This window comes from Patiria miniata, unplaced genomic scaffold (assembly GCF_015706575.1).
Source record: "Patiria miniata isolate m_02_andy unplaced genomic scaffold, ASM1570657v1 HiC_scaffold_22, whole genome shotgun sequence".
NCBI lineage: Eukaryota > Metazoa > Echinodermata > Asteroidea > Valvatida > Asterinidae > Patiria > Patiria miniata.
Genome location: NW_024037061.1, coordinates 3,913,948 through 3,928,033, shown reverse-complemented (window position 1 = coordinate 3,928,033; position 14,086 = coordinate 3,913,948). Strand labels below are relative to the sequence as shown.

The 14,086-nt window shown below is 40.8% G+C and overlaps 2 protein-coding genes across 3 annotated transcripts in view; both read left to right on the top strand.

Moving 5' to 3' along the window:
* Positions 1–7,815, top strand: part of LOC119729986 (sestrin-1-like) — a 42,269-nt gene extending 34,454 nt beyond the window's left edge. For both annotated transcript variants that reach the window (XM_038202777.1, XM_038202778.1), the window contains 3 exons: positions 980–1,089; positions 1,483–1,708; positions 4,004–7,815. In XM_038202777.1, coding sequence (XP_038058705.1) covers positions 980–1,089; positions 1,483–1,708; positions 4,004–4,093 — 426 coding nt within the window. In that variant the 3' untranslated portion in view covers positions 4,094–7,815. The remainder of the gene's footprint in view (positions 1–979; positions 1,090–1,482; positions 1,709–4,003) is intronic.
* A 1,532-nt stretch (positions 7,816–9,347) lies between these two features.
* LOC119730638 lies at positions 9,348–14,086 on the top strand. The gene is made up of 6 exons (XM_038203626.1): positions 9,348–10,185; positions 10,914–11,010; positions 11,260–11,556; positions 12,078–12,206; positions 12,476–12,681; positions 13,216–14,086. Exons 1-6 carry the CDS (start codon positions 9,841–9,843, stop codon positions 13,384–13,386), a joined length of 1,245 nt encoding a protein of 414 aa, XP_038059554.1. The 5' UTR covers positions 9,348–9,840; the 3' UTR covers positions 13,387–14,086.

Sequence of the window (14,086 nt, the reverse complement as noted above, 5' to 3'; positions counted from 1 at the left end):
GTTAAGTTGCAAACAGGGAGTTTTACGAAAACATTAATGTTGGTGTTGTATGTCTTCACATTTGTGGATTTCTTGCTTTTTGTCGCTGGAGGTCACTTTGATAAAGAGATAAAAACTGTCCCTGCTTCATGTTGGAATCGGATACTTGTGACTTTATGGGACTGTCAAGTTTTCCTGGGCCCAATCTGCAGCGTCACTCGCAAAATTGGGCCATTCGGTCCCAAGAGGGACTTGGCGTTAATCAGAATCATGTGGGTGTTTACAAGGAAAAACGAAACCGGAATCGAAATTGCAGAGTTTGAGAATTCGCTGAGTAAAGGTTAGGTCCTTCGGGGAATCAACATCAACAATCGCTTGCCCTTGACCTGGGCTTCTTCCCACAGCCTTGAGGGTAAGGGACTAGGGGCGGAGTGGGAGTAGGTTAGGGGAACACTTAGTCATGATCTGAAGGTGGAGAGGGTATGACTTAGCAAAAGGATTGTAATGACTTTAGTCATCTGTGACAAGAGTTGACACAAATTTACTGTCAGGTCCAACGTTTGAGGCGATAAAGCTTGTCAGAATTTGGGGATTTTGAAATTATTTTTAATGGCTTGTGAGAGCAAAGCATGCCCAGAGATTTTTGTTGTCGGATGTTCGTCCGATACGGTAGAATGGTCAATGCCTACTTTTGGGTCTTTTACAGGGAATGCCTTGTCACCTGTGTCGTCATGCCAACAGGCAACAGACAGGCATCTTTCTTGAGTTCTCTTTCCTATAAAAAACATTAAAAAGTAAATGTTCACACTCATAATTCAAGATCTATACACGCAAGTGCATAAAAGAACAGTTTGCTGAAAGTCGACATCACATGACCCCGGCATTAAGGCATATTTTGCGTCCGGTGATGGTGAAGGGCAAAACATAGTATTGAGGTTTGACATAGTCTATAAGCATAAGGCAAGACACTCAATGATTTTTTTAATATTTTTTCTCATAGGATTATTCTTGGGAGGACCAAGGCTTCTCGTTATTGAATCGTTACTACCCAGACGTGGCGCCTATGCTGGATGACAAGTTCAGGCTCGCCTATAGCCTGACCTACAACACGTAAGTCACAAAATTTATGTTCCTTGTTAAACAAAAAAAAAACAGTTTTTTTGCAACATGCATTTTTCTAACGTAATTAAAGCCTGTCTCACTTCATATCCTGGACGAATTCCGGACAAGTCGCGGGTAGAATTATCCACTTTGTTCTGGAGAAAATCTGCATTTGTCCCGGACATGTTCCGGGAAAATGTTCATGAGCAATGTTTGACTCACCAATACTGATACCGTCATTGCGGGAAGATTGCAGGGAAGTTGTTTAGAATCCTGCAACTTATACCCGTTACAATGTCCGCAACTTGTCCGGAGCTTGGCCCGGATATGAATGGAGACGAGCCCTAACCAACTCTAATCATGCAATTCATTTTCCCCAATTTGATTTTGTCCTCCGCTCAGTATGGGCAAGAAGGAGCAAGTCGACACGTCCCTCTTACGACGAGCCATCTGGAACTACATCCACTCGCTCTTCGGCATCCGGCACGACGACTACGATTACGGCGAAGTCAACTCACTGATGGACCGTGCCCTGAAGACCTACATCAAGACGGTGTGCTGCTACCCGGAGAAAGTCACCGTCAGTCACTACGAGTCATTCTGGAGGGATTTCAAACACTCGGAAAAGGTACTTGCCAAAATCTGGAACTTCAATTTCTGATTGAGCTTGCTAACCCATTAGTACCTGAACTACAGTGTATTAAGAAAAGGTACTTATCAAAATCTGGAACCTCAATTTCTGATTCAGCTTGGTAACCCATTAGTACCTGAACTACAGTGTATTAAGAAAAGGTACTTATCAAAATCTGGAACCTCAATTTCTGATTCAGCTTGGTAACCCATTAGTACCTGAACTCCAGTGTATTAAGAAAAGGTACTTATCAAAATCTGGAACCTCAATTTCTGATTCAGCTTGGTAACCCATTAGTACCTGAACTACAGTGTATTAAGAAAAGGTACTTATCAAAATCTGGAACCTCAATTTCTGATTCAGCTTGGTAGCCCATTAGTACCTGAACTACAGTGTATTAAGAAAAGGTACTTACCAAAATCTGGAACCTCAATTTCTGATTGAGCTTGGTAACCCATTAGTACCTGAACTACAGTGTATTAAGAAAAGCTACTTATCAAAATCTGGAACCTCAATTTCTGATTCAGCTTGGTAACCCATTAGTACCTGAACTACAGTGTATTAAGAAAAGCTACTTATCAAAATCTGGAACCTCAATTTCTGATTCAGCTTGGTAACCCATTAGTACCTGAACTACAGTGTATTAAGAAAAGGTACTTATCAAAATCTGGAACCTCAATTTCTGATTCAGCTTGGTAACCCATTAGTACCTGAACTACAGTGTATTAAGAAAAGGTACTTATCAAAATCTGGAACCTCAATTTCTGATTCAGCTTGGTAACCCATTAGTACCTGAACTACAGTGTATTAAGAAAAGGTACTTATCAAAATCTGGAACCTCAATTTCTGATTCAGCTTGGTAGCCCATTAGTACCTGAACTACAGTGTATTAAGAAAAGGTACTTATCAAAATCTGGAACCTCAATTTCTGATTCAGCTTGGTAACCCATTAGTACCTGAACTCCAGTGTATTAAGAAAAGGTACTTATCAAAATCTGGAACCTCAATTTCTGATTCAGCTTGGTAACCCATTAGTACCTGAACTACAGTGTATTAAGAAAAGGTACTTATCAAAATCTGGAACCTCAATTTCTGATTCAGCTTGGTAGCCCATTAGTACCTGAACTACAGTGTATTAAGAAAAGGTACTTACCAAAATCTGGAACCTCAATTTCTGATTGAGCTTGGTAACCCATTAGTACCTGAACTACAGTGTATTAAGAAAAGCTACTTATCAAAATCTGGAACCTCAATTTCTGATTCAGCTTGGTAACCCATTAGTACCTGAACTACAGTGTATTAAGAAAAGCTACTTATCAAAATCTGGAACCTCAATTTCTGATTCAGCTTGGTAACCCATTAGTACCTGAACTACAGTGTATTAAGAAAAGGTACTTATCAAAATCTGGAACCTCAATTTCTGATTCAGCTTGGTAACCCATTAGAACCAGGGCCCAATTTCATAGCGTTGCTTAACAGCCGACTTTGTGCTTACCGAGCCTCCATCTATTTCATAGGGACCGTTAAGCAGTAAGCACAGCAAAAGCACGCTTAACCCCAGAAGAAAACTTTGCTTAAATCAGTGACGTAACAATAGAAATCTCCATGTGCGCGCAAGCGTTAGCATGAAATTTTACTTAAGCAGCAGCAGGATTTTCTGTTATAGTAAGCACAACTTTTCTGCTTACTGTTAAGCAGCGCTATGAAATCGGGCCCTGTACTACAGTGTATTACATTGTGTTTATTCAGTGAAGTATTAATACCATAAAGTGCTTGGGCCGTTTCAGGCACTACAGTGAGTAATATGCAGGCCGGTTTTGGGCGTTACAGTGAGTAATAAGCAGGGCGGTTTTGGGCGGTGCAGTGAGTAATATGCAGGGCGGTTTTGGGCGGTACAACGACCAAAGGGTTAAGCACAGGAACTTACTCAACTCACAAAGTTTGCCCAGCAAAAAAAACAGGATACCATTTAAAATGTCATGCATACGTATAGATTCCTCATCACTGGTTCTCAACTGATTTTTGGTTTTCACTCACCAAAATATATGCTTTACAATGTTTTTCTACATTGAACACCCCCCCCCCCCCCCGACATTTTCATTACAAAATGTGGTTATTTGTAAGGAGTTGAGCTGCTGTATAGTGATACATTTCCACACTCATTATAAATACAGCGACAGTACAAAATGAGACTAGGCATTTCCCTTTTCATTGGGACAAAATGCGGTGTACAGTTAAGTGATGTCTGATTTCAAGACCGATTTTTTAATTGATTGTGATTCCTGCTTATAGGTGCATGTGAATCTGATGGTGCTGGAGGCCAAGATGCAGGCTAGCCTCCTGTACAGCCTGCGCGCCGTCATGTGGCTCTACACAAGATGACCCGGTCCAACGCAGAACAAGACTACTGCCACCCGCCGCCCAATCAAAGTCTATGAAAACCTTCCACAACACAGCTGAGTAATTGCTGCCCTTCTTACTCCAGCGGGGCAGCATATCTGCCCTTCTTAACCCAGAGGCGGCAGCATATCTGCCCTTGTCAATCCTGAAGGGGTAGCTTATCTGCCCTTCTCAATCCAGTGGAAGCAGCAGATCAAACATAAACCTGCCTGAAAAGCAATACTGTGTTCAGTAGTTTTAAAAAGCCTGAGCGTTTTATTCCTCCCTCTGCAGGGTCAACGGCTGCTTACAAACCAAACAGGTTTTAGTAAGGGTTTTGGAAAAAAAACATGTATAGATCTTCCTTGGTGCTTCTTCTTGGATATGTAGTTGTAAAGCTTGCAGTTGGCGTGGCAGAGTAGATGGTATTTGTGTACATAATTACAACAGTTCCACGATAAATCGTGTTTTCACAAACGGGGCATTAGTTGGAATATATACCGGTACTGTTTAGACCAAAGGATTCATATTTGCCCATTTTAACTGAGTATTATCGTGTTCTGTCTGTGCTTTGCCATACCACTGCAGGCTTAGCAATCTATCTGGGACTCTTTGTGACTACGAAAGAAAAAAAATGAATCGCAAATTTAAATAAATATGAGTTTGTGTGTGTGTGCTTGTACATAGTCGGTGTTCCTTTACCTTGGTCAAACCAAAAAAGGAACAACGGTCAGCTGTAGAGTCAGTGTTGAATGTCTGTACATTGTTGAATTGAAAAAAAAACAAGAAAACTGGCACTCTAAATGATGATATCGTTGAAAAAATTATAAAGTCTTGACTTGTGCTAGTTTTAGTTTTCTGTGTTCCCCTGGTAGATTATCACTTCCTGTGTTAACAAAATCCAAATAAATAGAAAAAAATTATGTAAGAAAGCCGTAATACAAGCTCGTTGGTGTGAAAAAGCTTAACAATGACTAATCAATCCTAGGTTAACGATTTCCAAATGAAAAACGAAAGGAAATTTCTAATATTTGAGAAAATCTCCTGTCATTTGTCTTGAAATGTGGAATTGTGTATATATGCAAATATCCCGTAAGTGGGAAAAAAGTCTGGATAATTCCAAATGTAACCATTGTACAATTGAATTGGCTTTGCAGTTCTAAGTGATTCCCCACGTTTCCCCAAATATGATTGTAATTGAAGTCTTGCAAGCACAAGTGTTGTATGTTTTATCAGTGCCAGTCCATGTACAAAGTAAACGGTCAATAGCATTGTACTGCTGTTGGTGTTTCTTGATGATTATTACATTTAATGCCTTTTTGTTTTGAAATTTGTTACTTTTTTTTGACTGAAAATTCTCAAGCAGTGAAGTTCAAATATTTGAAGTAGGGCTGTGACAACCCCAAGTTTTTGAAGACATTCGGGGAAATTTCTCTGTTGAAGATCATTTTGCCATCAGTATTTTCTGTCAAAAAATAAGAAGTCATTTTTTTTTTGAATAATGAATCAGATTATTTTTTTTCCGTCGAATGGTGCATATAAACATGTATTATTTGTTTGTATATAGGTGTACAGTGTTTCTGCATGCAGATTTCATGTATAGGGGATCTATTTATACCCATTGTTACCGTGGTTACAATCAGCATTGCGTTGAGTGTTTATAGGCAAGAGAAATTGGGGGGGGGGGGCGGAGCATTGAAGTTGAAGGTTTATTTATTGCCAAAATGCTTGATTTCAAGAAAACTGATTAATTTTAAAAGTGGTGCAGCTGTTTGAAATCGTAAGCGTTGGTTCTTTTTGATAAAAAAAAAAGTGGTTGTGATCGATTTGACAAGCTGAATGAACAAAACATTTGGTTTTTAGGGTCGAGTCGGGTTAAGTATTATTTTTTGGCGTCTGCGTAATGTAGCTACTTTGGGAATTGGATGTAAAATTGCGCTGCAGATTGGTTTTTTTTTTCTTTTTATGGTTTGTAACGGAAAACCAACATTAATGGGAAGGGTCTCGATGCTGTCACCACGTGCTGTATTTTCTGGGCTAAAAACACCAACATTCACCGAGCTGAAATATTTTACTGATGTCGATTGCTGAACAGATTGATTCTCTGTTGCGAAGCAAGTGACAAATGTTGGTTTTAGGCCGACGAAATAGCTTCGTGAATATTGGCAACCGATTTTGGAATTAGCCAGAAACCGAACTGCGAGGCAAAATTTGCTCAGAGATTTTTTGAAGAACTTTCGAATGAAGAAAGTGAGGTTGATCAATAGTAATTAGCTCTGAAATGAATCAAGCGTTGTTTTGAAAACAAATGTTGTGTTTATTTTCAACCCCCAAAAAGACATTTTGGGTTGAGGTGTGGCTTATCACAGACTTTACTTCACATTTAGAAGCTTTTCTGGTGAAACTTAGAAGAAACACCAACCTATCATTCGCAGTGTACCAAGATGTATAAGCTTGCAATCATACAGACTTCCGAGTTTTCTGTGTGCATGTTCCATTTAGTTCATGAAAAGTTGCTTCGATGTATGAAAAAGAAAAAAATTGATGATAAAATCCGTTCCCGATAAACATATACTTATATTTATGATTGTGAAAAACTAATTGCAATACCAAAGATAACTCAGTAGTTGTGTTGTTGCAGCTTTAGACTTTTGCTTTAGCAGACCGCTTCATGTCATTGTTTGTATTATTTTGTTGACGTCTTATTCACATTTGGTTTTGCTTGTTGATATTTTTACACATACCCATTCCATTTACAGAAAAAAAGGGCATTTTGAAATAGATGTCGGGATTTTTGGGTTGGATTTCTCATTCATTCTGCAAGTTGGCCTACTCATTTTCTCCAACAATGCGCTGACAATATATCGTTGAACAGGCATATATTTTTTTTGGAAATCGGGGGGGGGGGGGCAACATCGGTAGCCTTAATTCAAGGCTGTCTGTTTGTGTGAGGCATAAACTAGCTGTAAATGCTGAGGAACACCAAACTTCAGTAATAATAAAACTGTTGTCTTTTGGAATGTTTAACTCTTTACCAGTTGTGTCAAACTTGAACCAGGCTTTTCAGTACAGGGGGTGATGTTTACGACTTATCCAGTCAGCAACTTGCAGATTGGAATAAAGTCTACACCAAACGGCCAGTCGAATCTCAGTTATATTTGCGAGTGGAATTTTTAAGAACAAATTATCAATGGAACGCTCGCGTGAGTTTTTATTACAAAAATACATGGTGTTTGTTTGTTTGTTAGGTTGTTTGTTTGACTTGATCGAATGTTTTTAACGTGGCATTTCTGAAACTGCAACATCAAATTATATAAATATATATATTTAATATTGTTTATGAAAATGTTATTTGCTTTGTATGTTTGATAATGATTTAAAGTGTTCTTTTTATATGTTGTTGCATGACAAAGCCCACTTTCTCTGTGTACGCTCATTTAATTTGGTTACCATTATTAACTAGTTAAATATTCATTAAAGTATGTTGTCGGGTTTAAGGCATGTTTTCATCAGTTTTAGCAGTATTCATCAAAAAGATAAACTTTTAAGCTGGATATCTTGCTCGTTACCAATGGAAAATATTTGGATTTCTCACAGCCGGGTTTATTTTGAATTCTTTTGAAATGTTGCTCTGGTCCACCATTCCACCCAAAATACTCTGCTTTTCCCGGATTATTCCTAAACCACTACTGTGAAATAAAAGTTATTTGAGGCTAATAATAGTCCATCTCGAGTCAACACTTGTCCGTTTGTATTGGTGTTTTTTCATTTTTCAAAATGTTTTCTTATTGCAAGAGATGATCTTCATCAGACTGTTATCGATGCAACTTCACCAGCTGCTTTCAGTGACAGCTATAGGCAACTAAAATGAACAATCCATTCAAAATAACATCTACAATCCTGGCCAATTCTCGCTGGGCCCCCAACCCCCGGCCCCGTTCAATGTCTCTCGTTGCGCGGTGTGTGCTCCATCAGCTGAAGAGAACAAAGTTGACCGGGGGAGCGGGGGAGTGGGTAACCGTGGCAGGCTCAGGGAAGTGTCCCAACCATTTTGGCCGGGATTGTAGATTCCACTACCCTGGAGGCCTCTTAATCTCCCCAGCGGAAATTGAGGATGTTTTTTACCCAACAATTGTCTACCAAGTTCCCATGGTGTGGAGCAGTGCGCTCCCACCACTACCTGCTCTCCCTCTCTATTGGATGCGAGGTTGGAAATTAAGTAACCCCTGGGGACAAGGTTGGTTCCGTACAGACTGGTTCCCGGTCCCGATTATCCTTCGGACTTCGAATAAAGGGACCGGTAGTGGGCAATAGATTAGGAAACATTTCTTTGTAATGTATGGAAATTGGATGCAGGACTAGGAAGATATACCCATAATGCTACCAGGTATGATTCCCGGTCCCTGAATACAAACATCACAACGATAATGTAAGCGTGGAACCAGCCTATTGCAAAATGGCAACAAGTTTGTGGGGTGGTGATGAGTTTCGATTTTCACTGAATTCGAAAGCGTCTCTGGCAACTATGAGGGGCACTGCTTTTCAGTACTTGAAACCTACATGTGTGCAGTTAATGCTTGACAGTTGGTTTCGTGCAGACACTATGACGATTGTGCCTTCTACATTTGTAGTTAAGCGTCAGCAGTAATGATGGCCATGTGTCCAACTCGTCTACGCGCTCGTATTGTCTGTCGCAAGGTAGCGCCCTCTGTCGTTGGAAATAGGCCCAGGAATTTCAGATTGACGATTGCTACAAATTGAAGAAACTGAGCGTAAGTCGTTCTATTTTTAACTGTTTCCAAAGTTTGTTAATTGCATGTCAACATAAAGTTTGACCAGCTCAGGTATATAGAACGTAGTGGCCATTGAATTTCTCCTGTACATGTATCAGACTTAGGTTATTTCAGGAAAGCTACAAAATATAACAAAGATTCCAAGATGGCGGACTGCATACGCGCATCTGCACTTTTTTGTTTAAAGACATCGAGCGTTATTTAATATGACGGCAATATATGGATGGCGGAGTGACGTCATGCGATGAAAACATCTATTCATTTGCACACCGGCAGATTTCATTAGTTGCTATGTATTACCATTCAGCACTCCAGACTCAAGAACCATTGAGTTTCAAGAAAATAGGGCTATGTAAACGAATTCCCCGATGTCCACGCCCACCCACCGATACGTCTATTAAAGTTATAGTGCAGGCCTAAATCCGTTATTTAGAGAAGCATAGAGAAGCATTTGAAGGGCTTTGTCATTATTTGATAGTGATACTGGTAGTGTATTGTTTGAAACCGTTTTGTGAATTGGATAGCCCATGTAGCCGACATTTTCGGGCGCGAGCTATACACATGTATTGGGCAGTTGGCCACCCGCAGCCACCATTTTGGATGGTCCTATAAGAACGTACACATATAAAGTACGTTGGCTTCAGTTGCTAACCTTTTTATCCATATTTCAACGAAGGTGGCGCCACGTCCACCCCGTGATAAATGAAGGTTGTCAGTCGTACCTAATTAACGCTCGCGTTTACTAATAACCGTGGTCACACCGTATTAAACGTTAAAATAGTGCAGCAAGCGAAAGATGCCGCCTTTCATCAGTCGGCAAGGTAGTGAAGACGTACCACACAACTAGCAACGTACAACAAACTGCCACAGGCTAGCCGCTGGGCGCTGTGTGAATGAACAGATTTCGTCCTGTGCTTCGTTGCATCTCGCGTTTTCTTGAAATTGGTGTTGCCTGCCATGGAGGGTTTGGGGTTGTTAATTCTCACGGTGCTAATCACTGCACGACAAGCATGCGTTGCGGCGAGTGGGACCCTCTACGTCGCCCGGGAGAACCAGGCGTTGGTCGGGCACACGTTCCTCAGCCTACACGCTACGCCCCTGGTCAGGTGCATGGTGCTCTGTCACCGCCACCGTCGCTGCTTGTCGTTCAATCACGGCGACACCGATGGCACGTGCCAAATGAACGGCGCAAGGGCCGAGGAAAACCCTGAAAGTTTGCAGCAAAAATCAGGCTTCTTGTACTTCGGCGGCTTGGAAAGTGACACGGAAGGACCGATGGAAACAACGACTGAAACAGTCCAAGTAAGTTTTTTTTTAACCTTAAAATAAATAAACAATATGCTATTATAGTATACACTTCAAAACTAGAAAACATGGGCGTCGCCAGGATTTTTTCGATCGATGTCTCATTGAAAAGTGAATAACTTTTGTGGCTATATCATTAGAAAAAAAGTAGTTTAGAAAAGGAATCTATTTTTGAGATGGAACTCGAAAACACTCACGGGCCGGGAACACATCTCTAATCTATAATCATTATGATAGGCCCATTCTTTTGGCACGATGTGAGAAAATAATGTAGACCGAATGAGAAGTTTGTATACATCAAACAAACACATCAAACAAAAAAAGTTACAGAAAAAAACATATTTAGTGCGATAGTCAACCTATTGTAATTATATTATTGTCAGATTTGATTTTTTTTTATTTAGAACCTTATAATACCACCACAAATTATGTGAGGATAGGCGTAACACGAGGGTTAAGGTCAATGTCTATGATTGGTTGCAGAAAAAAAATATATTGCTGGCAGGTGCGCAGCAGCAATATGCGCGGCTAATACTGCCTTGGTCAAAGCTAGACTCACAGCTTAATTACATGGCCTTGTAAAAAAAAAATACACATGATTGATCGAATTAATCAAACTGACCATTAAGTTGAGTAATGAGAATTAAAATGCAATTATCGCGTGATTATTATCCATGATAAACAAAGGGCAATAATTTGTAGGCATATTCCCTTTTGTTTTTCAGGTGAGTACAAATTCCCAAGGACAAGGGTATGAACTTGATGAAAGTGCAGCAGCCATGTCGACCGTTCTTGTCCTCGGATCACAAGACGTGCCCGAAGGTAACTCTTTTGACGTCACGATAATTATTGTCTGGCAGCCAATAATTCGAAATTTGTGAAGAAATTATTCACTTACTATTGTCAGATTTGAGTTTTGATTGTCTGTGGATTGTTTTGTTCAATGTCTTATTCAGAAGTGGATGACTTTTATTATATTGCTAGAAAAGTAAGTTAAAAATAACATCTTTTTTGCAGGTGAAACTCTTTGAGACATTTGTTAAACATTATTGAGTAGAACACTCTTTCCAGTTGTAGGAGTATCGCAGCCTTCTCCTGATTTTGAGGCTCCAACGGTCACGTGCCCCAATGCCGTATGGAGCTATACCAATGGAGGAGAAGCCCAAGCCAAGCCCGATTGGGCGCCCCCAACGGCCGTAGACAACCTGGACGGGGAAATACCCAGCTCCGAAATCACGTGCGTGAACGATCTGGGATTAGTCGTTGGCCCTGGGGACGGGTTCTACAAGGGGGTCACGACCGTGTGGTGTGAAGCATACGACAGTGTGCGCAACATGGGGACGTGCCTTTTCAACGTTTCTATCATAGGTATTTAGCTCTGATAAATATCGGGATTGCTCATGGCGCTCGCGAGCTGTGCATGCACAGTGCACACATTGAAGTAGCCTTTCGACAAGGTCATCGTGGCTAGTTGTGGCGGAGCTGCGAAAGTACGAAGCGACATGAGCAAAGATTAAGTCAGCACGCTTCGCCACTCGCGTGTGTGGTCTCCCGCTCTAGTCGCTTCACAGCTTCGCCGCTTTGTCAAATGCTGGCAAGTTAGGTCACGATGGCCTTGGCGAAAGGCTAAAATTGAAGCTGCCCACTGTTTCCCAGCCTCTCAATTTGAATATGGCCGGCACGGAATCCCGAGATAAACCAAAGTTCGAAGGCTAGTGTATTTCAGAATAGAATGTTTAAAAGAATTAAAGTACATTGTATAATGAAACAATTTCTATCTCAACACAAAAAGAAAGTCACAAATTAATTAGTATTATTTAAACAATGAATACAAAAGTCATACGGTTAAGGATCGAAACTCTGTTTTTTTACATTCATTTCCTCTGCAGATTGCGGTGGTTGCGCCCCACTTGGCATGGAAGATGGCACTATACCAGACGATCATATCGGCGCCAGCAGCGTCTTAAACTCAGACGATGAAAACTATGGCCCTGGGCTAGCCCGTTTGAATGGTGCAAGTAAGACAGTTTTAGTTTATGAAAAGACACGTTTATAAAAAGTTTGTAAATGGAGGCAAAATAACAATGTGCAGTAATGTAGTCACGTGGTATTTTCTGTAGTGGTTGGACGGTTTCCAGAAGGAGGATAATGTTCCCAAAATTGACCCAAAAAGTGGTGTGCCATGTGCCATCATCGGCGTCGCATATTTTTTTTGTCAGAGACTATTGTGCAATCGCACTTGTTTCCTCTTATGCTGAACACATTTTTATTGCCAATTTTATCGCAGAATCCTGGTGTGCGCGGACGTTTCAGTTGGATGATCCATTGCCGTGGATCCGGGTGTTTTTGTCGCACCAAGCAGACGTGTATGGCGTGATTGTCCAGGGGCGCCCCTCCAGCGACATGTTCGTGACCAATTTTATCGTGTCTTACGCAGATGATACTTCGCAGTTATGGAGCAAAATTAAAGAAGACACAGGATTTATAACAAAGGTAAAAAATATCCTTCTGAGTGACATTTTTTCCTGGACATGTGAAATTCGGACTCAAGATAAACTCGGAACTATTGGTTGCATTGCGCATGTTTAGCCTATAAAGTCACGTGTGAGGTCACAGTCCATATAAGGAAACGTTTGGAACCTAAATCATGAAGCGTTTCAAATCACGTGACATATTATTCAATCACGTAATATGTTTCAAGCATGCGTAAAATGACTTTACTATAGGCTGCAGACGAAAACATACATCTCAGTTGAGAAGATGTGCGGTCTCTGAAAAGAACCGGTTGGATGCAGTAAAACTCACCGTTCCGATCAGTGTGCTCTGATCGTCTTCAAGACATACAACATGAAGATGATCAGAGCATTATGATCGGAACGTCGAGTAAGAACATGGTGTTACCGCAAACCCTCACTATAGTTAAGCTACCGACAAAGAATATCTTGAGATTAATTCGTGTAAAGGAACACGATTTGCCCGCATAATGGATAATTCAGTGTCTTTACTATTTTTTTCTTCTTATCATAGTTCGATTCCTCTAAGTCCGGCGAAACAGCGGTCCACGTGCCGTTTCAATCAGCGTCGCGGGACTACATCCACCTCGGGCACCTTCGCATCACGCCCATAAAGTGGCAGACGGCGGTCTGCATGCGCTTGGAAATCATCGGGAAAACTTCGCCTTTTTCGGTAGACGGTTAACTGCTGCGGGGGAAAAGAGCCTGAAAGTTGACCCCGTCAGGTGGCGCGCTTCCGGACCCCACGAATAGGAAAATGAGCGTGTAAAACTAAAAGTCGGAGTTTTTGAAATTATTTTAGGGACATTGATTTCTTAAGAAAATCACCCTCAAAAAAGGCTTTTGTAAAATTGTTACTAGCATCTCAATTTATGGAAAACTGAAAAATCGCATGACGTGAAAGAAGTATCGTGCCAAACTTGGACCTCTCACTTCCAAAAATCTAAAATACATGTGGACTGGTGGAACTCGGAGCACTCGTGCAATGATGAAAATTTAGAGCCTATGAAATAATTTGGGGCAGTCATTATTTTGGGTAAACTCTTAAACTTCAATAGGAGACGAAAATGTCTTTTGGGACACACATTTTTTTTTAAAATAAACTTAAAAGAGTTATTCTCATTTACATTTATATGCGACTGCGGCGGCAGAGGTCGCTATATCAAAAAGATGAATGAAATCCAGTCTGGAACTTCGGCACAGTCGAAACTAAAAAAAAAATAATCATACACATGTACCCCATAGCATGATGCTTGAATAAACCGCACCTGCAATTTTTTTCGTAGTATCGGCGTGACTTGATTCATCTTGTCGATAGCGCCCTCCGTAGTACTGCCGCGGCGACCAGGCCGCGCTTGCCATAAAACCAGGTATCGCGACTGGCC